The 27545-nt window shown below is 36.7% G+C and overlaps 1 protein-coding gene across 1 annotated transcript in view; it reads right to left on the bottom strand.

Annotated features, from left to right (window-relative positions):
* Positions 1-6699: 6699 nt before the first annotated feature.
* The window catches only part of mthfd1l (methylenetetrahydrofolate dehydrogenase (NADP+ dependent) 1 like), a 116186-nt gene continuing 95340 nt past the window's right edge, over positions 6700-27545 (bottom strand). The window contains exons 27-28 of the mRNA XM_088625393.1: positions 16318-16436; positions 6700-7351 (exon numbers count right to left, since the gene is read on the bottom strand). Of these exons, the coding sequence (XP_088481519.1) occupies positions 16347-16436 (90 nt within the window). The 3' untranslated portion in view covers positions 6700-7351; positions 16318-16346. The remainder of the gene's footprint in view (positions 7352-16317; positions 16437-27545) is intronic.

Consider the following 27545-nt stretch of genomic DNA (forward strand, 5'->3'; position numbering starts at 1 on the left):
GTGAACTTTCCTGTGGAAATTCAGGTCAAGGCCACAGCTTGAGATCTCCATCAGGTCCTATAGAAGGCAACATTTTATTTATTATTCAGGAGGATCACAAAGAATCTGAGGTTAATTTAGATACATCTAAAATGTAAAGTAAACCTACAACAATATTGACTACATAAGAGAAGTGGGATATTGGGGTTCAAATGTAACAGGAAATTGTATGTGTTTAACAAACTGCTTTGATGATCAAAACCACCCACTACTTCGTTTTTTTTATTAATGTTGAATATTTTAATGACACCCTCCAAAAAATGGAATTGTCTGTACTTTAATGTACCCTGAATCACACTTTTCCTTTAATTATGTCTCTTTATAGGTTTGCTGCTAATAGAATAAATATGAAAAACATCACTATATGATGCATGGTTTTAGAAAAAAAAAGAGTACAGATTGTGGATCTTGGCTATTTGCCAGACTTGAACTCCATTGAACACTTGTGGGATGAGCCAAAAAAGCATGTGTCATCTAGGGCTCAGTGACAAGGTGAACAGGCACAGACTTGAACTGGGTCTGAGCGGAGCGACTCAAAATCCCGTAATACAGCTTTTGCAACCTGGCACAAAGTTACAAAACATCTACAGCTTAGTGAAAGGAAGACACATTGCTTACCAGTGACTTGAACTGTATACAACCAGTTGATTACAAATTTTAATTAGTGTAATGCACAACCTACTTCATTTTGGTTCAATAAAATGTCTGCACAGACATAAAGATTGTTTTCCTGAAAACGTTTTGAATTTCTTGCAGTTTTAAGTTGGTCTGATTTGATATTCTGTATATTATGTTCAGATTCCTATAGACTATCACAAGGTCTAGGATGACATAAATGAGAAAAGAAGGTAGATTCTAATACAAAAAACCCAATCAGAAGTACTTCTTGACATAACAGATGTCTATGCTATCATACATACCAAACCATTTGAGACTGCTGTAAAACAGATGTTCCCTTTAGTGACTAACATAAAACAGGTTAACAATACCCACGTACTGGTTTAGATTATACAAACACTTTCAATAACATTATTTCAGGGGTCACTTGTAAGCTATGTTTTGGTACAGAAGTTCAATACTTAAGGATAGCTTGATAAATGCTTGGAAATGACTAATACATGCTTAATTTATAAAACATGTCAAGTCTGTATTAGTTATTAGTGACAATGGTAATATGTACCTAATTGGACCTTATCACACAGGGGTTGGACCATACATCATTTTCAAGTATGTCACTGATAAGCAATTAGTATGTGGATTAAGGATACTCCCAAAATAAAATACCATATTTTTTAAACTACATGCATTTTAGAACTCTCCAAGATTTAAAGAATGAGCGAGAAACTCAAGAGTAGCATCTTATAACTCAATAGTTACACTTTCTTATGTCTCTCATCTGGTGTGGCAAAGGGAGTTCAAGGTCAAGCATTCAATATCCATGCACAGCCAAGCTATGTGCAGAAAAGCAGCTGTCTATATCTGTAAAGTATCTGTAAAGTGCCTTAATAACTTTAACAGAGATGTACTACAGTATAAAATATTTTGTGAAGTGCTCCATTCCTACACATTGGCTTCAATAGTCTGTGGACAACATAGAATCTCTTGTGTAAAATGCCCTGACTGGTGATCATATTGTATGGCCTGTGGTGCATAGGCATTATCACAATCCAAGCAATGCTCAATGTTTGCCACCAAGCAAGTATGAGATGACAAAGAAATCTGTTATGTGCTCTCCAATTCATTATGTTCAGGAAACATTAAAAGAGATCTGTCTGTGGTACTGCAAAAATCAATTTAACAAGGTGTAGGTCTATTTTATTGTTGCATAAGGGACAGAAAAAAATACGTATAGTCTTGGCTTGCATTTCATGAGACACCTGTACATGATGAACTAGATCAGGAACAAAGGTGGAAGGTCTTGGTGTCATGTACAATACAAATACAAAATGTATACATATTTACAGTCATCTTCAAAGCAAGTGAAGAGAAATAGGAGTAAATGAGAAAAGATAACTGCTTTTCACAATGGTTCTAATGGCTACTCTTGTGTATTTAAATATTGCAAAACCTTCAAAATGAAAAATAAACCAGCAAAAGTTTTGAAATGGTTCAGCATGAACTTGCCATGAGAACAATTACTCTGCTTTTCTTAGATGGAAACATGATCAAATAACTAGTGCGGCATCAACGTCACACCCTCTTAAAAGTTTACATTTCAAAGTCATTCAGCATGAAACAAATGGAGGTAACCCAGGATGCCTGAGGCACACAGATGTGATAAGATTTATTAAGGAGCTACGTGACTTAGACCAAACAAGGAAAAAAAAAACAGTGCGATACTCCCAAAATCCTACTTTGATTTGGCCTATCAGTTGTAAATGGTAGTGAAGAGTGACATGACATTGCAGTTCTCCATTATGCAAGACTAGCATATACTTATGTGCAATTCAGAGCCCAATGTAATTCTTTCTTGGGTCTTCACATTAAGGCCCATATGTTAGGAACAAGCTTTGCTCAAAAACCTGTAAACCTTTGGGCTACTGCCATATCGCAGTGAGGGCATCAGAGTAAAAGATTTCCTCATCTGAATGGGACTGGCTGGTGAGATACTGTAGATCCGGTGACTGCTGTCACCAGTTGCAGACATGCTATCACATACTGACAGCATGGGCACACAAACAGAGCTGATCCAAGAGGTGTATAAAGATATTGAAAGCAGAAATAGTCAAGTTAATCCCAGACAAAAAGGACCATCCTGCTATTAGAATACAAAGTACATGTCTGAAGAAAATTATAATAAAACATTTCCATTTTAGAATTACAGTGACTGAATTGTTTGGCACATAAAAAAAACCACATTCATTTACTGAAGACCACAGAAGCAAAACAAAGTTTGTAAATTGCCTGGAACTGGATTTATTATATGAACCACATATAACAAAATATATCTCAAATATAGCTCTGGCTGAGCATTTTGGAACGACTGCAAATTCCTTAAGTAGTAAATACCTAATGCTAACTGCAGCATGTACAAATTATTCTGCACATATGTCGACTCTACAAGCACATGTTCTGTATCTAATGTGCAAACAAGTTGCTGATGAGATGGATTTGTCCTGTATTAATTTCACCCTGTACTGACTCAACAAGTAGTTATTCAACTGAGGTTGGTGTTAATCCTAAAATAGCTGCATACAGGCTGCATTTCGGTATATGTCTATTCACATCTATCTTGTGAATATATAGTTTTACATAAAGCAAAACACACTAATCCTGTGAAGGTTTGTCATTTGTATTTCTGAATTCTTCAATGCCCCAAGAAACACAATACAAAATCCAGAAAGAAGAGTTCATTTCTATTGGTTGCTAGATATATATCGATCCAAGAGTCATGTCGACTATTTTAAAGGTGCCTAGAGAATTGGCTTGAACAGGCTGGCCAATTGTCAGACCCATGTGATTTCCAGTCATAAATGTCCCTGTACTTTTGGTTCTCATTTCTCAATCTCAAGGTAGCTCTTCGCCAGTTTCTTTAAGGATTTTAAAAACCTAAATGAAACCCCTACATTTAAGATGAAAAAGATTCTGTTCTTTTAACCTGTGTGTTAATAAGGCATATCTTTCTCCTCTTTGAATTCCAGAATAAGAAAAAAATCATATGGAGTAAGCAGTGCAGAACACCATATTCACACTGTGTTCGGAGTGGATTGTATAAAGAGAGGCATTAAAAACACAAATTAGCATCACATTTTACTCAACAAGAATAAAGCACATTGATTTATGTCTTAAGCAGAAAACAACTGACAAGCATATAATGCCAAGGCACTTAAAACATGTTAAGGTTTAAATCCTTTCTGAAATCAAAGGACGTTAAACACCAAGAGGGTCCATATCTTAAATGAAGTAGTTCAATATTTCATGGGGTGAGAACATTATGCCTACACATCTGTACAGAGTATAGAGCCATCAAGAAACATTAATTGTGATACCCATCCGTACAATATTGCACTCTACCCACCATCGTGCTGGAACAGATGGACCTGCATAGGGTCATCACTGAACATAATGTCGTGCCAGTTTGCAGTCGGCCAGTCTCAGAATACCTCCATGTCCAGACACAGTGTCTTACCTCATGACCTTTACCAGAGCTGATCTGGCCACGGTGACATACAGGTGTCTCTACAGCAGCTTGGGATGCAGGACAATCTTGTTGTTTTTGCTTTTCCAGATGTACAGATACAGAAACAAATGCAGGTATAATGTATAGACACAGAAAGGCATGTGATATAATGATGATTTTGAAACAGTTGTGATGTTCTATTGAAGTCTTAAGACATGTTAAACGGAAACCAAGAGTTCTTTGCATTCTAACTCTTCCATTTCTGTTCAGGGGCTGGTTGTTTCGTTAGGGTGAATCTGTTTAGGGACTAATTGCAGTTGGCCTGCCAAACAGTAATCGTGGAAAGTGGATGCCTCAGTGTACTCCTTGAGCTTTGTTTTTTTTGTAGTGGCTAATTTAATCTGGGGATTTTTATTTTTCCAGTAAAATTTGATTTTACGGAATCTAATGAGTGAAACCAGTTAGTGGTGGGTTGAGATAGGATCATTATAAAGAGTCAACTTTAGGTAGAATTACCATTTTAACAGTTGATATTCTGCCAATTATAGAGACAGGTCAATTCATCCAGTCATCTTCTAGTGTTTTTAGCGAAGACTGATGTTCATTTGGAACAGGTCTGGCAGCCTGGGGGAAATAATAATGACTAAATATATAATGTTTACAATAGAAGTAGGAGGGGGTAGTTCTGGAGTTGCAGTGTTCCAGCTATCTCCACTTAGGGGTGGAATTGTGGATTTTGTCCAGTTAATACAGTAATTTAATATTTCACAAAATATTTATGAGATTGATGGCTTTCTGTAGAGAATGTGATGGATCCTACAAGCATAATAGTACACCATCTATATATAGATGTCAATTGGGGTTTTCTATTCCCTTAATGTTTTCATTTTGTCTTACTGCAGCAGCTTGCTGAGAGGCTCCGTCTTCCCAGCAAACCTGAATTGAATTGGATGAAGCGGTTAGAAAATGGATGGGTGTTTTGATCCAAAACTTTAAAATAGTGCATTCATCATTTTTAATTCAACATCATAAGAAAGGGGATGAAAAATAGTGCAAGGCACAGTAACAATTTCGTTGGTCTTTTTGCATCCACGTGTCTTCTAGGTAAGGACAATAATAAGGTCATCATACCTGTAGGCTCAAGGCTAGGACGCTCTGTTAGAAATGGCATTCCAGTGCCTTGAAATAGAGACAAACTCAGAAGCAAAGAATTTCTTTGCGTCAAAAATCTCAACTTATACCCAGCTGAGGAGAAATCATGCAAGCCATCTGGTCCAATTAGTGCCAATACAGAGCTTGAATCATTTACAGCACTGCAAGCTCACAGGCACCTCACAATTCCAGAGGGTCACTGCTGAGTGAAAACTATAGGCTGCCCAGAGCGGGCGGCATCTGGTCAACTGTGCACGCCACACTGACTTTTAAACTAGTCCTGACTTGAAAGAGTGGACTGTAGGTCAGCCTGCACTCCCAATGTGCACCTTTATGGGTGCTTCTCTTGTGAGCCCTACTTCAGGAACATGCATCTGTGGTCCTGGACACCCACAGTCCTGCATGAATTACAAGTGGCCTTAAATAGTCAATGAGAAGAGATCTGGAAACTGTTAACAGTTCATCTGGATCTGTAAGAATGTAAGAAAAGTTACAAATGAAAGGAGGCCATTTGGCCCATATAGTCTGTTTGGTAGTTAGTATTGAATAGATCCAAGCATCTCATCCAACCATTTCTGGTAAGGAGACAGGGTATAGACTTTACCAGCATGGCTGGGTAGCCTGTTCCATACTCCCACAACCCCGTGTGTCCCGCTGTCAGTTTTAATTACACTTCACTTGTGTGCTCTGGTACATGTTTCACTGTTGATTCTGAAGACGTCCACTGGGCTGACTTTGTCTGTGCCTTTAAGAGTTTTGAATACTTGGATCATAATCTCTGTTTGAGACATACAATAATAGGTTCAGTTCCTTCAGTTTGTCAGTGTTGGACATTCCCTTCAGCCCGGGGATGTATCTGGTTGCTCTTCTCTGGACTCATTCTAGAACAGCAGTATCTTTTTTTATAACATGGCAACTTACATTGTGCATAGCTGTCTAAATGAGGTTTTACTAGCCTTTTAATGATATATTTATATTGTGTGCCCTTTCAAATGCTTAATAATTATGCTTTAATGGCCTACTTAAGCTACTTCCAGATTTAACGAAGCCATTCAGAGTTTGGCTGAAATATAAACATGAAGACACTGTGGCTCTGCAGGAACATAGCTGTTGACTCCTGCCCCAACACCAGATTTCATGATAAATCCACCTTCTCCAAAGCATTTCACTGCTAGGAAAAGGAAACTGTATACTATAAACGTAAAGAGTTTTTTACATCCCGTGGGCTATAAAGAACATTTATAACTGGATGATTAAAGTTTTTTCTACAAGAGAAAGAAATACAACACCTACAGTACTGTACTTCGATGCCCACATTATTCAATGGACATTCAGAATTGTTCTATATTTTTTCAAGTCATTATTGAAGAAGATAACAGATGTTGAACTCCTTTACATACCCTTTATTTAAATCCAGAGACATTTATTTGGCATAAAAAACAGTGACACAATATCTCTAGTGTGAAATGGTGAAAGTTAGCCAAAAGGGACTGAGAGTTAGTAGAAAATGCTTAAATGTTAATAGGAATATAGCAACTTCTATATGTAATTAAGACAACTAGGAACACACAAACTGAAATTAAATGTAGGACCTCATTATAATGTTAAATCCCCCTTTGTATTGGTCTAAGTGGGGTTTTCCAAAACTGAATGTTAATTCTTTAAATACATGTTCTACTGTAACGTATTCTAGAAAAATCAGCATCACTTCCATATCCCATTGGACTACAAATATGACAGTCCTCTGTCAATCTCTTTGTGAAGACATTGCTGTTTGCACTTGTATATCAGATGTAGAAGGAGTTTACCACAATACATCTGGTGTCTTTTAGCATATATCACTTAGGCATTGTTCAGGTGGTGCAAATATTACAATACTAAAAGCCCTTAAATGGATACCACAACTTTTGATGAAGCTGGTTGCACAGAATTGTCTAGTCTTCTGTCTTCTTCATATCCACATGATGTGCAGAATACACATTCCTTACATTCACTGGAATTTTCTGAAGCGCGCCAGAAGAAAGGTTTTTTCAATGGAGCCTAGAAGCCAAAAGAAATGGTATATTTAGCACTGATGTGCGGTGAATGCTTCAAGAACATTCTTTCTGCCTCATAAAATTAAAACAAATTACAATAAGTAGGCACAATATCTATAGTCAGCAACAGGAATGCTTTCTTTAATCTAACCTGTCACAATCTTCTTCCAGTCACCAAAATGTCAAATTATCAGCCTTCAATTCTTTTTCTCTGGGCGTCACTGATTTTATTTTCAAGCTATTAATGGAGATCTTTACAAAAATACAAAAATATTATAATTTGAGGAAAATTTAAACCATTATCACCACCTGCACATCTATCATAGGTTTTATCTTTTGGAGTAGTTATGCAGAAGACAATACCCTGAAGACAACTGCTAGAGAGCACTAGTTCCAGACTCTACATTTACAATTTTTAATCATGAAACGTTCTTTAAAACAATCTGTGTCATGATCAAAGATTCTGTGTTGTGATCTCCAATTAAGCCTCTCATGTGGTTATGTTTCTCTCTACACCACTGGTACACTCTAAAGATTTACACATTTTGGACTGCAGCCTTTTTCATTGATATTCCTATAGAAATCACTTACTCCCACCTTATCAATATGAAATGACCTTCCACGTTTGGCATTTCATGGTAGAGATTTATATAGATGGCAGCTTTGCATCATTTGATCAGTTCACTCGTAACTTTGAACTTTCTCAAACTCATTTCTTCTGTTATCCTATACAAGCCCACGGTTTTGTGTGCAACAGGGGGGCCTCACTTTTCCAACTGACCTCTATAACCCCCACTGCTGCCATTTATGATTTGATCAAAAGTTTGAGTCATAATATTACCATATATAAGATATAAAACAACATATATAATCTCAAATATATTCAAAGATATTTATCCCATATTTGTCAATTATTTTCAACATTGAAGGTGCTGTGGGAGCAAGTTTTATAAAAGGAAATTTTAGATGAACCAATTCTGCCTCATAACCCTTCCTCTTTGCTTTGTGTTAGACAAGGGTTGGTATCCTTGACTGTTCATTACACTTCTGCAACCATAATTTCCAAATTTTACCTCAAATTCAACAGGATTTGGTGGTCTTACAGTCATTGCACACTTTCTTTTGCATGTTTTATAGCTATACTAAACTTAATTTTTGAGGGACATTGATACAAAACTATAAGGATAATTACGTCTAAACCAGAAGGGCATCTCAAGCAAGCCTATAAATGTTTTAGTTTCATTAATGTCAAGAATGAAAAGCCTGCTTTAGAGACTGGGAAATTCAGACTAAGGTAATCACAGCATAGCAAACTCACATTACATATTGCTGTTAAATCAGTTGTGATTTAGCAAAAGAAGAATGAAGAAATAAAGAAGTAATTCCTTTGTTAGAGCTGTCACTTTCAAACCTTTTCAACAGATATGTACTGTAAATGTTCCTGACCGCCTTGTATACATAGACACGGTGATGAAAAATGTGCTAATTGGGAAAATAATTCTAATTTAAGAAATTTAAAGAAAAACGTATGTATTAATCTTACAAAGTCACACTGCAATGCTGCAAAATGCTTTGAAAGAGACCATGGACCTCTTTTGAAAACAAGTAAAAATGCCCACTAAGCACGAAGGGTTCAGCTCAGGTATTACATATTTCATCTTGCATGCCACTCTGGTGACCTACATAGATTCAGAAAGCATTCTAGCAAACATCACAATAAAAATGAATTTCCTTATAGCCCTTTTTAATCATTTTAGAAAAAATACAGCTCTTTTTGTCCAATAATGCTCTAAACAACTTTAACTAAAGGCTTTCTTCCATTGTTAACAGACCAAAGCAACAAATTAAAAAAGAGAAATTCTGGTTAGGATTCAGAGAAGTAGATCAAGATAATTCAGCCTTTGGAATGCATGACTAAAAGCCCAACAGAACATCTGGGAGTCCCAATAACCGGCTGACTGTACAGTGAAGAAATACAAAATGTCAGGACCAACAAGAAAGCATTTATGGTTTTATAACTCTATCAACAATGCATTACAATACAAAATAGAAATGTATTATGTGGTGATACTAAATCTATATTTCAGTTCCAACAATCATGATATAAATTTGCCCCCAAAAACAGTCATTTTTATCTCTATGACATGAATGTGTAGAGTGAAGCACCCTGAGCATTTCTTAATTTGGTAGACTTGGCTTTGAATGCCATACATTTGCTGACCTCATCAAATCCTTTTCATCGCTTCTTTAACATAATCCATTACTGCACATTCCTGATGTGAATCGCTCACTGTGATTCTACTAAATTTAAAAAGTAAAATGTTGCTCTAAAAAAAAATCAATCAGCTTTGTTTCATTTGCAAAATAGACATCAATCCTGTGACAAGGTTCCTGTGTGAACTCCTCATCTTAGACTTTTGAAACAGCCATACAAAATCACAGAGTTGTAGCATGTGCTTGATATTGATTTCAGCTATGCAAAGGATTATCACTGATAAAACATGGTAAAGCAAATGGCTACTTTATTTATAGTTACAATTAGTGAAATAATACGTATGGCATTTTACCTGTCAAACTGGTTCCATAGTATGATATATTTCTATAGTACTTAACAATATCCTCAATATGAATTTTGTCATTTCAGATCACGTATGAGTTTTTCTAAGGACAAGTCAAAAACTTGAAAGCAAAACAAGTATTCCTATTATCTGGTTAATGCACAACAAACCGGATACAAACAGTTTATTGAAACTAAGGATTTGGCCGTACAAAACAAGTCCTCTGTAATATAGGGCATATTTTATCGGATTTAAGAATTCATGAGAACAACTGTGTATTGCAGACAGGGCAAACATGATGCAAGTGAAATGCTGCTCAATCTCATACTGTAATAAAGGTCAACTGCTCATTATTAGGCCATTTCCACTGTTCTTAAAATATTAAGCTTCCTTTTAAACTTATGTTGAGATCTGGCGGTGGCCTTAATATTACTTGTAAAAACCTTTCTGAGTGAGGCTGAGCCTAAATCTTTTATCAAGTCACCATTATATAATTTAATATGAAACTATCCCAGCTGTGAAACTGGTTAATAGTATGATATAATCCTTCAGTTTCTACGGTTTTTTATTATGAATATCGCTTAACCTATTTTCCACTTGCCTCCTCAGGTACTTACATCTTTATTCATCCACATCAACATCTTTCAGGATACTGTATGCGAAACAAATACCAGTTTAATCTGCTTTGTTCTAGGCTAAAATATTAAATTTAACAGATTATTTCAGGACAGGAGATTTGGAGACTCTTAAGGTGACTGGGAGGATTCCAAAATGTTCAAGCTTTTTTTACATTGTTGTCTAATGTAGTGTATATACAGACTAACATACTGTATACTTATTTCGTACCGAGCCATTACTAAAAAGCCTTTCACTGAGTGAAGCAAAGCACAGAAAGTATTTATGATATGCATTATTTACAGAGGCTGCCTTTAGGGGCTCAGTCAGTGACACTGGTGAGGATTTCTGATGTTAAATGGATTGTGATGCATTAGATCTCTTTATGTTTTACATGTAATACAGATTCAATACAGATTTTGGATAGGATTTTAGAATGACTTCCTTACTGAACTGACAAGTGATTCAACTGAACTAATGTAAAGAATTTAATTAACAAGTAAGCCAGCCAACCTGTGCTGAGGGAAATATATTTTACTACTTCCAGGGATAGTCTGGACTTGTTTATATAAAATGCCATATGCCAGTTTGCTCAGTTTTGAATTTTAGCAAAATCTTTTGAATTTCCTTTGTTGATTTTATAGTATTTCCCAACAATAGTATAGTATGTCCCTATTGTGGTACCATCTGCCAATTATTCCAGAATGTAGATCATTGCTATAAAAGAGTACTGGTCCAAGAAAATAACCATGTGGTACTCCACTAATTAGTTTACCCCTGTACCACTACAACCTGGACACCCATTTGTAGGACTTGACCTGGGTTCATTCGTGACCTGAGTGCATTCTTAACTCTGAATTTACATTTTGCAGAATTACATTTACATCTGAATTACCTGTTGTATGTGATATTTTGGGGTGGGGATAACTTTATCAGAATAAACCACTGCGCCATGTGTGGAAACATTTTGTATAGTTCTAATGCAAATGCAGTACTCACCTCTAAGTACCCATTCATGTTAGTAAAAGAAAGTGACCATACCTGTGTAACTTCCTGAAAAAACTGCCTGAATTCAGAGCACAATGGCACCATGCACCATAACTTCTTGCATCCTCTACACATCTACACATTGCCGTTCTAGTATGTTCCTCTGAGGGATAATTAAGCAATTATTTCAATTTAGCATTATGCAATGCACAACCTACACGTTTTTTTTAAAGGGCAATTTGAAAATCCTGTCCTGCCTGAAAGTGTGCAGGTAAGCATGGGATTGTACAGTAATATCCTGGGATACAGAGCCCACAAATATGGAAACATCTGTGAGCATTAGATGTTGCAATTTTTGACACCATTAAATATAAAGTTTCTCGCAAATTAAAAACCTGTGTATTTTGAACATTTAACCTTTACCTTTGTCATGATCTTCAAAAGGAGTGTATTGATTATACCATTCACTCAATAATAATGTGTTTCATTATTGTTATTGTTATATACTCTTATATTCATTTATTTTTTACTTCCACATTATTTATCTGGACAGTGCTTTTTATGAATGTGGTAAAAAAACATTATGATCAAGAATGTGTTAAAGCAGCCAATTGGACAATCTTTATTTTTTCTCAAACATTATTATTATTATTTCTCCCTTACTAATAAGGTGTATGTATTTAGACAGCATGAACGTTCAAAGTGTGCACAAAATTTCATCTCTAAGTTTGTGATGTTTTTTGTTCTGCTTAATGTTTTGAATTGCTTAATGTTTAACAAAAGTTTAGCAAAGTGAATAGAATGGTGTGTGCTAAAATGAGTCATCGGTATCAGATCTCTGGCTGAGTTTAATTATTAAAAAGGGCATGGCTTTAACAAAATCGTTATTACATTAATGTTTTTAACATGCAATTGGCAACACTATAAACTTTTGGCTTGATTTTGAAAAGCTCGTCTTTAGCATACCTATCGGTTTTAGTCTGCAGTAACATGCATCAGACATTCTTACAACTGTACATATTTGTAAACTATATAATAATATTTCATATAAACTATATATATTCTAGTAAAGTTTTAGAAAAACCTACTGTATATGGACTTAATAAGCAGACTCAGAAGCATTTAAAATGTAACAAATTAGTATAGGAGCTGATAGCATTTGTTGTGTTTTGAATGCCTCTTGATACAGTATATATGAAAATGGCCCTCCTTTTTCAATGCTGATCCAATATATGAACCTTACATATATTGGATCATATTCTAAGACCTTAGTGGTCTTACATAAAACAGACAAAAAGAGTTATTGACCAACTAGATAACATTAAAAGAAAACAGCCTTAGTCAATGGTAAAGTAACAGCTTATTCAATAGGTTTATATAGGCTATTCTCAGCAAAACATAATGCTTATGCATGCAAGACTGGAAAACATTTTCAAAGAACACTTATTTCCTCACACATAAGGTATTAATGCAAGACTTATACAATTTGGTTACACCATAAAATCCACACATCCCCGACGTTGGTTTCTAAGTTTCTGGAGGAGAGAATACATGTTACAATAAGAATGTGAAACCAGGGATTTCATGAAATTGTGAAACATTTAACCAAGGATTTCAAACAATCCCTAAATATTCCAGTAAATAGGTGAAATACCTGGTTCTTTTTCACACTTTAGATATATGATTAAATATGCTATAATGTCTGTGACATATACAGTATATAAATTAAGATTACTATAAGATTTTGCTGCTTAAAAGCACAACTCAAATAAAACAGAAGTGTTATAAGTCCCAACCCTCCCCCATAGTGGATTTGAAATATATACTCTTACAATTTCTCATACATTGAGTACAACAGTGCATCTATAATTACAGAACAACCTTATTGTACTCAATTTAGCTCAGCCTCACAGCTGTTAAATGGACAAACTCAGGAATAAGGCCTTTGTTTTTTACTTAAGCTATGCTTGTGCATTGTTCTTCAGTGGCAATGTCAAAGGACAGAGTTGGAAACAGAAGACAGGGAGTAACAGCTTGTATTCTACACCTGTGACATACAGGTAGTATACGATATGGGCACTGTTTCAACTAGGGTGGTCTTAATGATTTGAGGCCTTGGGCAAAAGTCAAGTTTTGGGTCAACCTGGACCTATCATGAACATGAATAAAGGATTCAGTATGCACAATACACTTACCTTCAATAATGCACCCCAGTTTGCGTTATGATTTTATTCAGTTTTCTAAATATTCAGCAGAACAATATAGAGAACTGAATATTATAATAGAAACGTAATGACTCTAGATTCATTTGACATCTCATTGAGAATGCACCGGATTGGTCAGGTTACAAACCTGTAACCTGTGAAATAAAGCCCATCTGTAACTAGAAATAAAACAGATTTAAGCAAGGTAAAAATGAGGATTGCCAGGAGACGTCACAGGGCAATGCTTAAGTTGCGATAAAGGTCCAATAAATTTCACTAATATTTTCTCTCCAACATGGTCATGGAGCTTTTCTGAATGTCCAGGGAAGCCTTGATTATACTGACACTGATATCAAGAATATCAGTGGTCAAGTGCTAATATTTCCTGGCCAATATTGTCAAAGGCTAAGCTTGTTTTAAATCTAAGCTAATTTTCAACCTAATTAATGTCTGTTATGTGCACTCCAGAACATTTGTTGTATTTTAACAAGTGATAGAGGCGTTTCCAAGTACGAAAGCCCCCTAGATAAACAGTTCTCTCTTATTCCATAAAGGCACAAGGAAAAATAAAGCACTGTATCAGTAAACAGAGGATAGACTAGTCACGTCCCATCAATTTTGACTCCATTATTCATTGTCCTTTTGTAAATCTCTGTAGAATCCAATCATTATACTATTTTGATGGAAATCCAGATCCGTTATCAGGACTAGCCTTTATGTCTTGCGTCGGGCTATCTGAGCATATCCACGTATGTCTTACAGCACGTGGTTGAGGATACCCAGACTTGCCCCTTGCTGAAGCAGTGTCACCCTCTTCAGCAGGAACAAGGTCTCCTGAGCAGCTTGATTCCCTGGCTGATCAGCATTTTGCCGCTGGCGGTTTCAGCCAATGTTTCTGCTGCAGAACAGTCCTCAATAGGAACAGGGAAGCTGGGGTCTGTGGCTGACAGTCCTTGCTCTTCCTCTGTGGCTGCAGTAGACCTGATGTTACTGCTATTGCCACCAGTCTTTTCAGCAGCTACTGTACTGTTGCCAGAATTGCAGTTCTTACTTTTGTAGAAACCAGCAACTTATTAGAAACATTCATGTGATTTCTTTTCCACTTTTAGTTTTCCCCCCCATTTTGCTGCCCCACTTGGATCATTTTGTTCTATAGCTTATGACTGTTATGTTATGGCTTATGGGCTGTAACAATGTTATCTAGGCTGAGGCCATGTGCGCGCCACTTTTGGAAAACAAATTATGACTGATGTACGTTGCTAGCTAAATTGATCATGTGCAAGAGTCAGAAAAATGTACGCCGCCGATCTTTTAAATCGTCTTTTAAAGGCACAAATTTATAGTGTGGTTCACGTGAGAACAATAACATTTAAGCTAGGTACTCCAATATAGTAGGCAGTATCTTTATAAAGCATTCATTTCTTAAATACACAGAATAAACTGTAAAATATGACTCTCTCATAACTTTCCCACTCACGGTAGTATGAGGAGAGTCTGATCAAGCTAAACAGCCAAACAGTTGGCGCAGCGCCATATACCCCATATACACCATACCACACTCCTGGTAGCCTACTGGGGTGGGGCGGTGGCGCTGTGGCTAAGGATCTGCACCTGTGGCTGGAAGGTTGCCGGTTCGTATCCCATGGCCGGCAGAGGAATCCTACTCCGTTGGGCCCATGAGCAAGGCCCTTAACCCTAGCTGCTCCAGGGGTGCCGTATAAATGGCTGACCCTGCGCTCTGATCCAAAGCTTCTCTCACCCTGTCTGTGTGCCTGTGTGTTTCATGGAAAGCAAGCTGGGGTATGTGAAAAGACAAATTTCTAATGCAAGAAATTGTATATGGCTAATAAAGTGATCTTATATCAAAGCTGCAGTTTGAGCTGCTAAGGAAATTGGAACGAACAGGATACAATGATGTCTCATAAGAAGAAAAGGATCAGGACCAGCATTCAAGCCAGGTGTATGTTCCATCTTGCAGGGTGACCAATTAAATGTAGAACAAAGACAACAGGTCTGCTAGATCCCTATATCTCGTACGATAAGGTTTTGCCATTTTTAAAGATGGCATAAAGAATTCCTCAACTGCATAACATGGGCTTGTTTTTTCTTAATTGGGCCCCATCTTCTTTTGTAGCGATACAGACACTCTATAGAAATCCAGTTCATGCTCTGAGGATACCTTCCAGTGTGTTCACTTTCAACTCCATGCCTTGACCTACATGAAAGGATTTGCCTTAATGATCGCCACTATCTTTGCAGTCATTCTGCTTCCACCTGTCTTAACAAAAGACATTTCAGTGAAAGAAATTCCACTCACTTTTGTCGGGCGATGTCTGGGTGCAACATGCAAATTCAATTATGCACAGTTACACAAACAAAATAAAATTTCTACAAAGATATTAAAGAAACTGACCTATTGCGGAAATAAAATACTGTTGATGGTGCAAAACCTTTAAAACAAAACTTAAAACTATTATCTAACTGAAATCTAAAGGTAAATATGCTCCCTGCTAATGAATAACAGATAACCACAAATTATCGCTTAAGGGCCCTGAGATGTTTTCATGAGAAACATTTACCATGGCAAGTTTATGTGGGCACATTACCTGCAGGGCTCTGGCAACTACAGTTAATCTCAGAACAACCCTGTGATCTCTTCAGTGTCAGGATCCAAGTCGATGTCATAGAAACAGGGGCGAGTGGGAAGTCCTGGCATGGTGCTCATCTGTGGAGAGAAGAAAATATGGACGCAATATGTTATCCTGGAAAGACTCCATTCACCAACTTCATAACAGGAATAATTAAGTATAAATAACAGTTTCAACATGTCCGTGTGTACGATTAGCCCTACTAATACCACCTTTAAGTCTATTGTCATCTTAATATAAGTCTATTGTCATCTTAATATAACTTTTAGTGGGTAAACGATTGTGTGCCATAAGCAGTATCTGAAATAGTTCTTTATAAGTACAAAAGAAGAAAGCAAAACCACATACAGTAGAAGAGTTGTACCTTGACTACAATCGTGGTTCATACAAATGATACATTGTAACACACCAGACATTCAAGACTCATTCAAACGTACAAGGGTCAAATTATATTGAGGTACCTAAAGACCTTGACTGCACAAGATGGGAAAGCGATCAGTATCACAGTTTAGGACCTTTCTACTTGTCGTCAGGCCAAGATCACCACTGGCTTTGCCTGGAGTCTTACTTAGTAAGAAATTGCGATATGCAAGAGACTAACAATACTTAAGTTGCTCATTAAAAGTTGCTTGACATTCAGTATTAACAACATCTGTGTAAACATTTTGACCTACAGAAAAAGAGCTTTTAAAAAAGCTGGAGCATTTTATAATGTTTCAATACTGCAAAGGGATGTGGATAAGCAGATGAAAGATCTAGTAGAACATGAATATGAAATGAATGAATATGAAAAATAACAGAACTTTAAAATAGTCAAAGCAAAGCACTGTATATAACATACTTGTGTGTATACACGTATACTGTATAAAGCTCATTGTCTGTGTTTTGGTATGGCTGCCCTTTATACATTCAAAAACCACTCAATAGAACATTACCAAATCTGGCACATAGATGCAGATGGACAGAAAGTGTTTTTTGAAGATACTGCATATTTTCTATCTCTGTGCATGCACACTTGCTTCGTGTGTGCTTTTTGTCCTGTACTGCAGCTATAACTTTTAATTTTTACAGTTACAGAAAATTTATAAAAGTGACCAGCTGTAGCCCATGGAAAGAGATTTCCAAGTCATATATTAGATTTTGTCTTGAATAATAACGGAGAAGCACCATTAGCACATTATGGTACATGTGTTTTTGGGGTAAAACACCTGCATTAATGGTCTTATCATTGTAATGTTCCATTACATTTGGCATATTCCAGATCTGTGGAATGCCTGCACTCTTTATTTGCAAAATTCTGACACTTGCAAATCACAGAACCTGCACCATATCTAGTACAAAGGTTGGTATGTTAATTTAATTTCCAAGTGAAACCATGTAATTTTAGCTTGTGCATTACAAAATGTAAAACAGTTCACATTCCTGATGTCACCTTTCAGAAAGAAAAACCTTGGTAAAAGGCGGCAAAGATTCTCATGCTGAAAGATCCTTATCACCTTTCTCAGATACACACTGTACAATCTCTCTAACATACTGTAAATATAAATCTGTAAATATGTTCAAAACTGTACATGAGAACTGGAAACCACTTTTAGTCATTGTTTCACTGCAATTTAAGAATTAATTTACAAACTTTTTTAAAAAGTACATATAGAGGCATTTTTTAAAAAAGTAAAGAGATAACAGAAGCAGAGATGACACAAATTTGGTTTTTGCTGTCCCTGCAAATGGAGAGCTACAGGGGTTTTCTTAAAGTGCTTTTAAGCTAAAAAAAATTAAATATCTAAGTGTCAATTATTTTAAAAAATAAAGCTCCAAATTAAGATACTTGTAAAACATCTGATACTCTCTCTTTATGAAATCTTGATACGGACAAGGAAGTTCGAACTTTTAAAGCAGCACTGAACTCAAGTTCAGTTGACTGCACTTCAAAGCAAATCTGTGAAAGATTATTATAATTATTTTTCCCACATAATGCACAGGTAGTCTGGAAACAACAAGCAGATATTCAAGTTAGGAAAGAAAACTTTTTTTTTTATTTTGGCAACTCAACCATCAATAAAACGTGTATGAAGTTGCCATGCATTCAGCAGTCTTTTGTCAGAAGCTGTTCCAGTGTAAACATGACTCCCTGGTTTGTGTAGTTCGTGTTTATCTGAATCATATCTGAATCTCTTCCACATGCAGATGGATAGAATTCAGAAAGTCAAAATACCAGTAGCAGTACCTACAGTAGATGTATCTAACATACTCAGATTTTTTTTCATAAAATTCCATTAAAGGTCAGAATAGCAAATTACACAGTTAGTTGAATCATTTATATCACCTTTACTATTTATGCGATCTATATAAGCCAAGAATTATGAATTGCACACATATTATTACAGTGCAATCATAGCAAATTCTCAAAGTCAACCCAACAGATTTCTTCAGAACTGACAGTGAAATCTGAACCAGAGGAGAAGTGGAAACGATGTAAAGTACATTTCAAACAGAGAACGGAAGACACTTCCACAACCGTTTGGGTAAAGGACTGTGGAACAAGCTACCAGCCATGCAGTTGGCTGGCTCCAAGAAAAAGCTGGAGCAGATCCTTGGATCAATTAACTACTAATTACATGATGGGGTAGTTGGGCCAAATGGCCTCTTGTTGTTTGTAACCATTCTTGCATTTTTCTTATGGAGCAAATCCAGTTATTGTTTGCTCCTTTGTAGGAGCTGCCCTGGAGATTAAACATCAAAAGCATATGATTCACATCACCTGAATCATAATTAACAGTGAGATACAAATGTAAGTTGACTATGGATTTGGGGAAAATATATAATAGTTATTTAGCTTTGTTTAAGTGTGATCCTATGGTAATCTACCAAACCTGAATGGTTTTCTCACACCTGTGTTCTAGAAAATAGGGGGATGCTTGAGCAAACTGCACTTATGGAGCCGTGGCCCATACTGATCAAACAACGTAACAGCATTGTGAAAATAAAAATAAAAACTATTCTTCACAAATTCCATGACACAACAACTTAAAAACACAAAGGATATCCTTGTAAGAGTCTGAAACCTGAAACATCTCATAAACAAATATTTCTCTTCCTCCTGGTGTTCACATGCTGTACAGGTAGGTCTCAATTTACATGGCAAATGCATTCCTGAACATTCGAGTTGAAATCAAAAGCATGTAAATGAAAACTAATTTCCTATAAGAATGCATGGAAATAGATGCGTTCAACCAAAGGGATGAACTTAAAAAAGTAAAAGAATTAAAAAACAAATTTATCCATGCAAGCTGTTTAGATAGTTGTACTAAAAGTAATTAATTTATCAATTTTATGTAAAACGTGAAGGGAAAATTGTTGTCATTGTTGAGTAGTAACTCATGTGCCCACAGACAGGAAGAATTCTCAGTACCTTTCTCTTTCAGTCCTGTTACTATCAGTGAGTCTTTAAAATGCCGTTTATTCTGAAGTCTCATGAGTAACATTACATGTTTTTCTTTTTTTGGGCTTTTAGCAGATTATTAAGAGTAAACATATGTTTAATCATTGTATTTATTGCATATTTAGGCTGAGGATTGTGTATTGATTTGTTTTAAAAAATGACTAAGTATAAAAATACTTTTCATCTGGAATTCACCTTTCTTGTTTCTTTGTAACCAAGATGCATTGACACAGCTCCCCACCCAAACCTCTTAAATTGATGCTTTTTCTACAAATTCTTTGCATTGAATTTTGTTTTTAAGATTTTTTTCACACGGTATAAATAGAGATACAGACTAAGCCAACGGCATTTTCTTGATTTATTTAGCTCGTGTGAAATAACGGGAGATGAACAGTAGCTGGAGAAATAGTGAGACAAAGACTGCCCAGCTGTCTGTGTCACTTAATTCATCCAGCCAGCTTAATTCATCCAAATGCACAGCTGGGTACATGCCGTGTATATTGTCTCAAACACATCATCAAGTTGCCCAACGCTGTCTACAAGTTTGCTGAAGTGAGAACTGATTTGTTAATAAGTTAAGACGTAGTATATATCCCCAAGGGGAATTAACCCAAAGACTAGCAAAAAGAGAGGGTGTAAATCAAGAACTATCTTTACGTGCTTCTGTATAATTTAAGTTTACAATGAGACTGCAAGATTCTTGGGGAACTGTGGTTAGCACTGTGTAACAAAGTTGCACTAGCTCCACAGGTATTTATTTCATGTTTAACATTTTAAACAGTCCTTAAAAATGGAAAAGGTATTTCGGATCTCTTGAATGATGGTCTTTTTAAAAATATGTGCAAAAAAGGCTCGTTCTAGGTTACTTCACAAAATTATTTAATAAAAAGAGGGGCAGGATACTGAGCATTAGAAAAGAAAGTTATCTACTGAGTGTTAGGGCTCCATTATACTTTTTCTTTACCCTGGATTAGCTTTCAATCCTCAATGGTTCAAATGCTGGGAGGGATGTGGTTTACAGTACTTTGAAGACCCCAGGTCGAGTCCACTGGGGTTAGAAATCTTCTCCCAACAAAGGTTGTATATTCTTCCACACATATGAGTGCAATTTTCTCATGCTCTGGCACTCTTGTGTTTTGTTTACATAGAGTTTTTTCATGAAAGCACAATTTTCAGCTCAGCCATCATATAAATTTGACAAAATGACACAGCCTGATGTTTCCATAGAGAGACAGTACTTGCCAGTTAAATGAAAGTTAAATGGTCAAGCCAATCGCCTTGATATACTGAAAAACACAAGGCACAAAAGGCAGAAAGATTTATGTACAAGTTCCATGTGTTGGAAACAAGAATGCACAGCAGCTATTAAGAGAGAATGAGTATAAGAATTAGTTAATTGTACTCCTACAACATTCAGGAAACGTAACAACTGGGCCTGAAGGTTAATGCAGACAGGCAGCGGGGTGTTTACCCACCTTTAAAACATACAACAGCCAGAAAGAAAGTTATCTTTTCATTTAATAAGGAAATCCATGTGCATACTCTATGTAAGCAGATATTGCTACCATATTAATATGCAGCCACTATGCCCTACATGTTCACTGCACCCTTTGCAAGAACCTGATAGCAAGATTCGTTTTTGGACAAGTAGAATTGGTCAAAATGATTCACTACAGAAAATCTTTTATGTTTTATGTTTATTTTGTAGGAGACTATTTTTGGGTGATTATGAGTTGCTTGTCGACCTTAAAAGCCATAAAGGTTCTTAAGTGAGAACATGTTTCAGAAGATTAAAATTATAAATAATAAAATAAAAAAGTCCTTGCCTTTCAAGACCGATTAAAACATTGTGTCCTCCTATTCATCTGCTATTTGACATGCCTAAATAGTAAGACGCACCTTTATGTTTGCGAAGAAAGTCAAATACAATGTTGCCTGCACACACATCTTATGATGTAATACATAAGACATCCACACTCAAACCTTGTTTTTAAAAATTTAATCCGACAGAGTACTCCCCTCTGGATGGAATTACAGGGTTACCCCGCTGAGTGCTGGGACTCATTTAGTTGGGAGGCAGGAGCAATCACAGTAAAGCACCTTGTTAATAATAATAATACACTTTATTTTATATAGCGCCTTTAAAGGTGGCTTCTCAAAGTGCTTTACAGAATGACAACAACAATAGTGGTACAAAGTACGTATAGTAGGAGCAGTGGGGTAAAGAATGGAACCAGTTACAGTAAGTAAAGGCTCTTTTTATGGGACAACAGCAAATTCCTGTTGAGCCCACAGGCACAATCCCAAAAAACAACTATGTTGTCCACTGTATAAACAACCTCTCAACAGTGTTGTGATACAGGTCATGTTAGATCCAGATGTTAACCAATTAATGGGTCCTAGGGTATTAATCTGTGCATGAGATCATAGTGCACAATTCCAGTCCCGAAGGACTGTTGACGTATGTCTTCATTCCCCCCTGCTCTTAATCACCTTATTGTGCTGATCATTTGCTTAATTGGAGAAGTTTAAGTCCAATGAAGTCAAAGGTCTTCAGCTGTTGTTGATTTAGGCTTAGCAAAACCTGCTAGTTTTTGGACCTCAAGGACCAGAGAGTAATGCTGTCTTTAGTTAAGGATGGAAGTGACAAAAAACAAACAAACATTAAACCATCCTCTCACAAACCCATACCGTCAGAAAATCCACTCTGCTATTAAAAAGCAAAAAAAACATCTTTCTAAAGCAAACAGGTATATATAAAATTTGGTAGAGAAAGGGCAAGCTAACTAGGATATCACTGGATCAGGAAAAGGAAGCGGTTGTCCTGACCTGACAGCACCTGGTAACCAGTTAAAAAAGGCACAACACAAACCTGATTTATGTGCCTAATTATTTAATAGCCTTTAAAAAGCTCTATCAGAATAAAGTTGTGCAAAACAAGTTCCTGCCAACTCTTTAAAAGTTTTAAGTAAAACTTTCTGCTCTTGGTGTAATGCAAGTACATACTGAAAACCAGATGACACATTACTACTAATGTTGAAGCACGATAGCTAAAGCTTTCAAACACCTTAGTTTTCAACTTTCTACTCAAAGTTGGAATACTCATAAAGTATGGCACTGTTCCAGACCATTTCACTTTTAATTTTCTTAAACTTGGTGCATTATGACTTTAATCGAAATTGTATCATGTAGACACATAAAACGTCTTTCATGTTAGCATGACAAGCAACTATTGAAAGAGCAAATGTAGGACTCTTCTTTCATGTAATTTTAGGAGCTGACACAGTTAATCACAGTTGTAGGGTTAAAACCCCAACCAGTCCTTGCAAATGTAACTCCTGGATGTGGTATTCAAACATGTGTTGGGGGCAAGGTGTAAAAAAGTGCTTTGTGGTCTGGTCAGGATTTCCACAGTCACAAGCAGGTGATGATTGGACATCAGTTGGCCATATTGGCTATGTGGGCCATATTACCCTGAGGGTTGTTCAACACCTGGAGCTTTGATCCTCCTAATTTATATTGATGACCTACATTCTAGTATACTTTAGTGAGGAACGTAGTCATGTTTGCAGATGTTACCAAATTGGGAGGATTAGCAAACGTAAATTTAAAACCAAAAATAGGAGGCACTTCTTTACCCAAAGGACTGTGGGAGTTATGTAATAAAAAAAATCAAACTGTTGATGCTGACATCCAATCCTCTTTCAGGAAATGGGCTTTTGGGTCTGGGACAAAGCATTGTCTGGCATCGTGTTCCTCCAGGTTGTAATGGAGATGGAAGTGTGCAATTTCTATACTGAAAGGGTTCTATGGAGCCAAGAGATGAGTAGGGTGGCCTTGAAGGCCTATATAACTGGAACTGTGTGAATTATTTCTCCGTGTGTTGCTGCATCTTGATGAATGGAGAGAATGACATGTTTGAAGGGACCAGTAACCACTGGACTAGGCCCAGACAGGTGCACAGTGTCAAGATGGCAAGAAAACTAGAGCCTGGTGAGGAGTGAGAGACAGCAGTTCCTGCACCTGAACATGTGTCAGCAAGCTTGCAGATAACATCCACACATGTCTTAGTATTTTTAGCAGCCATTCACAAGTGCTTCATGGCGATCATGTTGCTTTATTTCTCCACAAAAGCTACTTTTAAGGTTTTGTGTGCCTCTCGATTTTCTTAAAGGGTGAGGTTTGATGTTTGAGGTTTGCTCCTCGTTAAGCTCTTGATAAAGTGAAAAATACACGTATCTTAACTCTTCCCTATGCTTGTGTTTAATCTAACTGGATGTGTGCCCTACTTGTCTGTTGTTGCCTGACAATGCTTTGTCCCAGACCCAAAAAGCCATGTGCTGTCAGTAATTAAAGGCTATCGTACTCAATTCGATGTACGCTTGTTAATATAAATCATATGAAAAAACATTCCATGTAGAAAATACTCACCCTGTGGTGTTGACACAGGCAGGTAATCTTATTTTTTCCAAGAAGAGACAGTACTCATTTCTAAGTATAATGGCAAGATTGTTATGCATCTATAAAAAAAATTGTATGAAGATAAGGATGTTTTCACTTGAAGATCCATCTTCCTTAGTAAATGGGAGAATCCTGGGTCCCACACAGCACTGAACTATTGAAAGCAGTACATTGCTTCTTTCAGTGTAGAATCAATTTAATTGTGACCATGAAGAAAAATAGAATTCTATCTAATGATTCAAAAGTAGAAAATACCACAGAAGTAATGGTAATTTCAGAGTAAAACATTTATAAAGTACATTAAAAACATGCAATCTGACCTGTAAAAACAGTCCAATACTTGTCTAATGCTTGAGTTTCTAGTTATCTTGCTCAAAAATGTTATTTTTAAATTGGATATTGGCACTTCAAGGTAAAAAACAAACTGCTTCATTGGAAGTTAATAGACCAAAAGGGAACATTCATATGTTATCACAACACTTAAAAAAGCTCTAAAAACCAAAGGGATCAGTTCAACCTGTTAAAGCAAACAGTTAAAATTGGTGAAAACCTAAAACACAGAAAATTAAAATCAACTGACCAGTCAAATGGTGTTCTGTACTGAACCACACGATTATCTTAACGAAATTTGACTGAAGAAAGTCATGTGAACTGAAAATCACGAGTACTGTAAACAAGGCATCTCAAAAAAATGTCATACTTCCGTCTTCTAACTCCTCATCTCTGCTGCACAGCTGAAGGTTTGGCTCAAGCCAATAGCCTGAAAGGTGGTGTCGAATTATCAACCCTTATTTTGTTAGGTTATGTAGTGAAAAATGGCTTGAATGCCAATCTGAGCCACAGATAAATGTAAAACTACCACTGTTGAAAATAAGACAGAATGGGACAGAAAATATGCAATAGGGTTTTCATTTGACACTGTATTGAAAGTTTTCTAAAAGTTCATCATGTCACACTGTCATGCCCTAAAGTCTTCTATGGAAATCAAACTGGCTTGGCAAGTTCTACTGTACCAGTTCTAAAACCATGTCATCTCCTACATGTCTATTTCCACTTAGAAGTCTTCCTAAAACTGTAGCTCAATGCCACACCTCTCCCCATGAAAGGTTCATGTGGGTCCTAATGCCCCAGTTTAGTGACGGGGACGCTATACTGTAAACAGGTGCCGTCCTTCGGATGAGAAGTAAAACCGAGGTCCTGACTCTCTGTAGTCATTAAAAATCCCAGGACATTTCTCGAAAAGAGTAGGGGTATAACCCCGGCGTCCTGGCCAAATTTCCCATTGGTCCTTACCAATCATGGCCTCCTAATAATCCCCCTCTATGAATTGGCGTCATTACTCTGCTCTCCTCACCACTGATAGCTGATGTGTGGTGAGCGTTCTGGCGCACTATGGCTGCCGTCGCATCATCCAGGTGGATGCTGCACATTGGTGGTGGTGGAGGGGAGTCCCCATTTATCTGTAAAGCGCTTTGAGTGGAGTGTCCAGAAAAGCGCTTTATAAGTGTAAGCAATTATTATTATTATTATTATTATTATTATTATTATTATTATTATTATTATTATTAAAATACAGCATGTTAAAAAACCTTCAGAGAGGAATGGTTATTCGGTGTTTCACAGCTGATGTGAGTACACATTTAAGACATCTTGGTCACGCATCCAAGCTAGCCTTGTAATTCACAATGGCAGGAAAACAGAGCATACAAGCCAGGAGAGATTGAACTTTGTAGTAAAAAAAACAGCATTCTGGATGGAAAATGAGCTATACGCCACCACTTATACAATTAAACAAGACCTTAAGCTAATCCAGCAGCAACATTATCACAGTGTAGCCCGATCACAATGAACAGATCCTGCAGTTCTCATGAGAATTCATCTTTTGGTTCATCCATCCAATTCATGGTCACAGGAGAGCTGAAGGCTATTCTGGCAAGCAAGGGGTGCAAGGCAGGGCATACCCCAGACAGGACAGTAGTCCATCACAGGGCAGACAAACCGACAAGCAGACACTCACCTCACGGACTGTAGGAAGAAACCCACACTAACGTAGTTAGTGGGGAGTTAGTGGGGAGAACGTACAAACTCCACACAGTCAGCTCCCCGTGTCAGGAATTGAACCCAGAGCCCTGGCGCTGAGAGGCAGAAATGATGAACACTGAGCCACCACGCCACCCTCAATCAGTTCACATATTAACCAAAAAACCTAACTCAGTACTCATCAGCCTGATAGGTTACCTTTATGAGAATAAACACATTACGAAATTAAAGGAATAGTCAATTTTTTAAGTAAGGGTAAATAGAAAAAGAAAAATAAATGTACAAAAAGATAATAAAATCCTGCAAAGCAAGAAATAGAGGTAACATCTTGTTTTCATACATGTGGATATACTCACCTAGCTACTCTGTACTGATAACACAGATCAGCCAATCTCCTATAAAAGATCTCCTAAAATATAGTTATTCAGCTCATATAGTCATCTTCTACACTTCAAAGAACATGAGTAATCTCCATTGGCTTACTGCACATGCATCAAATGTTAAATCTCAAAAGGGAATTAAGGGGAGATACATTTCTAGTTAACGGTCTTTATAGATATAAATTAAAATTTATAGATCTTTTACAAAAAGGTGGAACACAAAAAAAATAAGAGAAAATGTATAAAAGTTAAAACAGATAAAAAATAAGAAGGTATGAAAATAACCGTTGAAGAGGAAGGCTTTATTTTAAAACTTTTTATGTCTCTATCGCTACCCCTTGGATTAGTAACAGTATCTGGAAGTTTTGTCAGGCTGCCGATTGCCCAACTCTGACCTCAAGGCAGCAAAATTAATTTTCGAAAAAAATTCCATTCTGAAGTAAACAACTAATGGTTGGAATGATTCTGCATTTTATCGGAGAGCTTCAGCCCTGAGCCATGAAGCCTAAAGGGGTTGCCTGTAGCCAAAAAAAGCAAATATTTTCAATAATTGTTTAAAATGTTGTGGCAAAATTGATAGTAATTGTACTTGTACTCTGAGGGAAGTCCCAATGATTGCAGGAGCATTATACCCATCACCAATTCTTCCTCTCTGAGAGGAGAAATACATTTCTCAAACTGACAGGACCTCTCTCAGGATACTGGCAACCTTTCCTTTCAGTGATCCTGAAGAGTTTTTGCTTTTAACAGTCAAAAAAGACAAAAGGGTTTTGTAGAGTGTGTTATTTTAATAGCTATCTAATTGTGTGATGTATGCAAATAGTAATTTTACACTGAGAGTTGTTTCTGTGCTGGAATAGCCA

Source organism: Lepisosteus platostomus, chromosome 3, assembly GCF_059453375.1.
Source record: "Lepisosteus platostomus isolate fLepPlt1 chromosome 3, fLepPlt1.hap1, whole genome shotgun sequence".
NCBI classification, from domain to species: domain Eukaryota; kingdom Metazoa; phylum Chordata; class Actinopteri; order Semionotiformes; family Lepisosteidae; genus Lepisosteus; species Lepisosteus platostomus.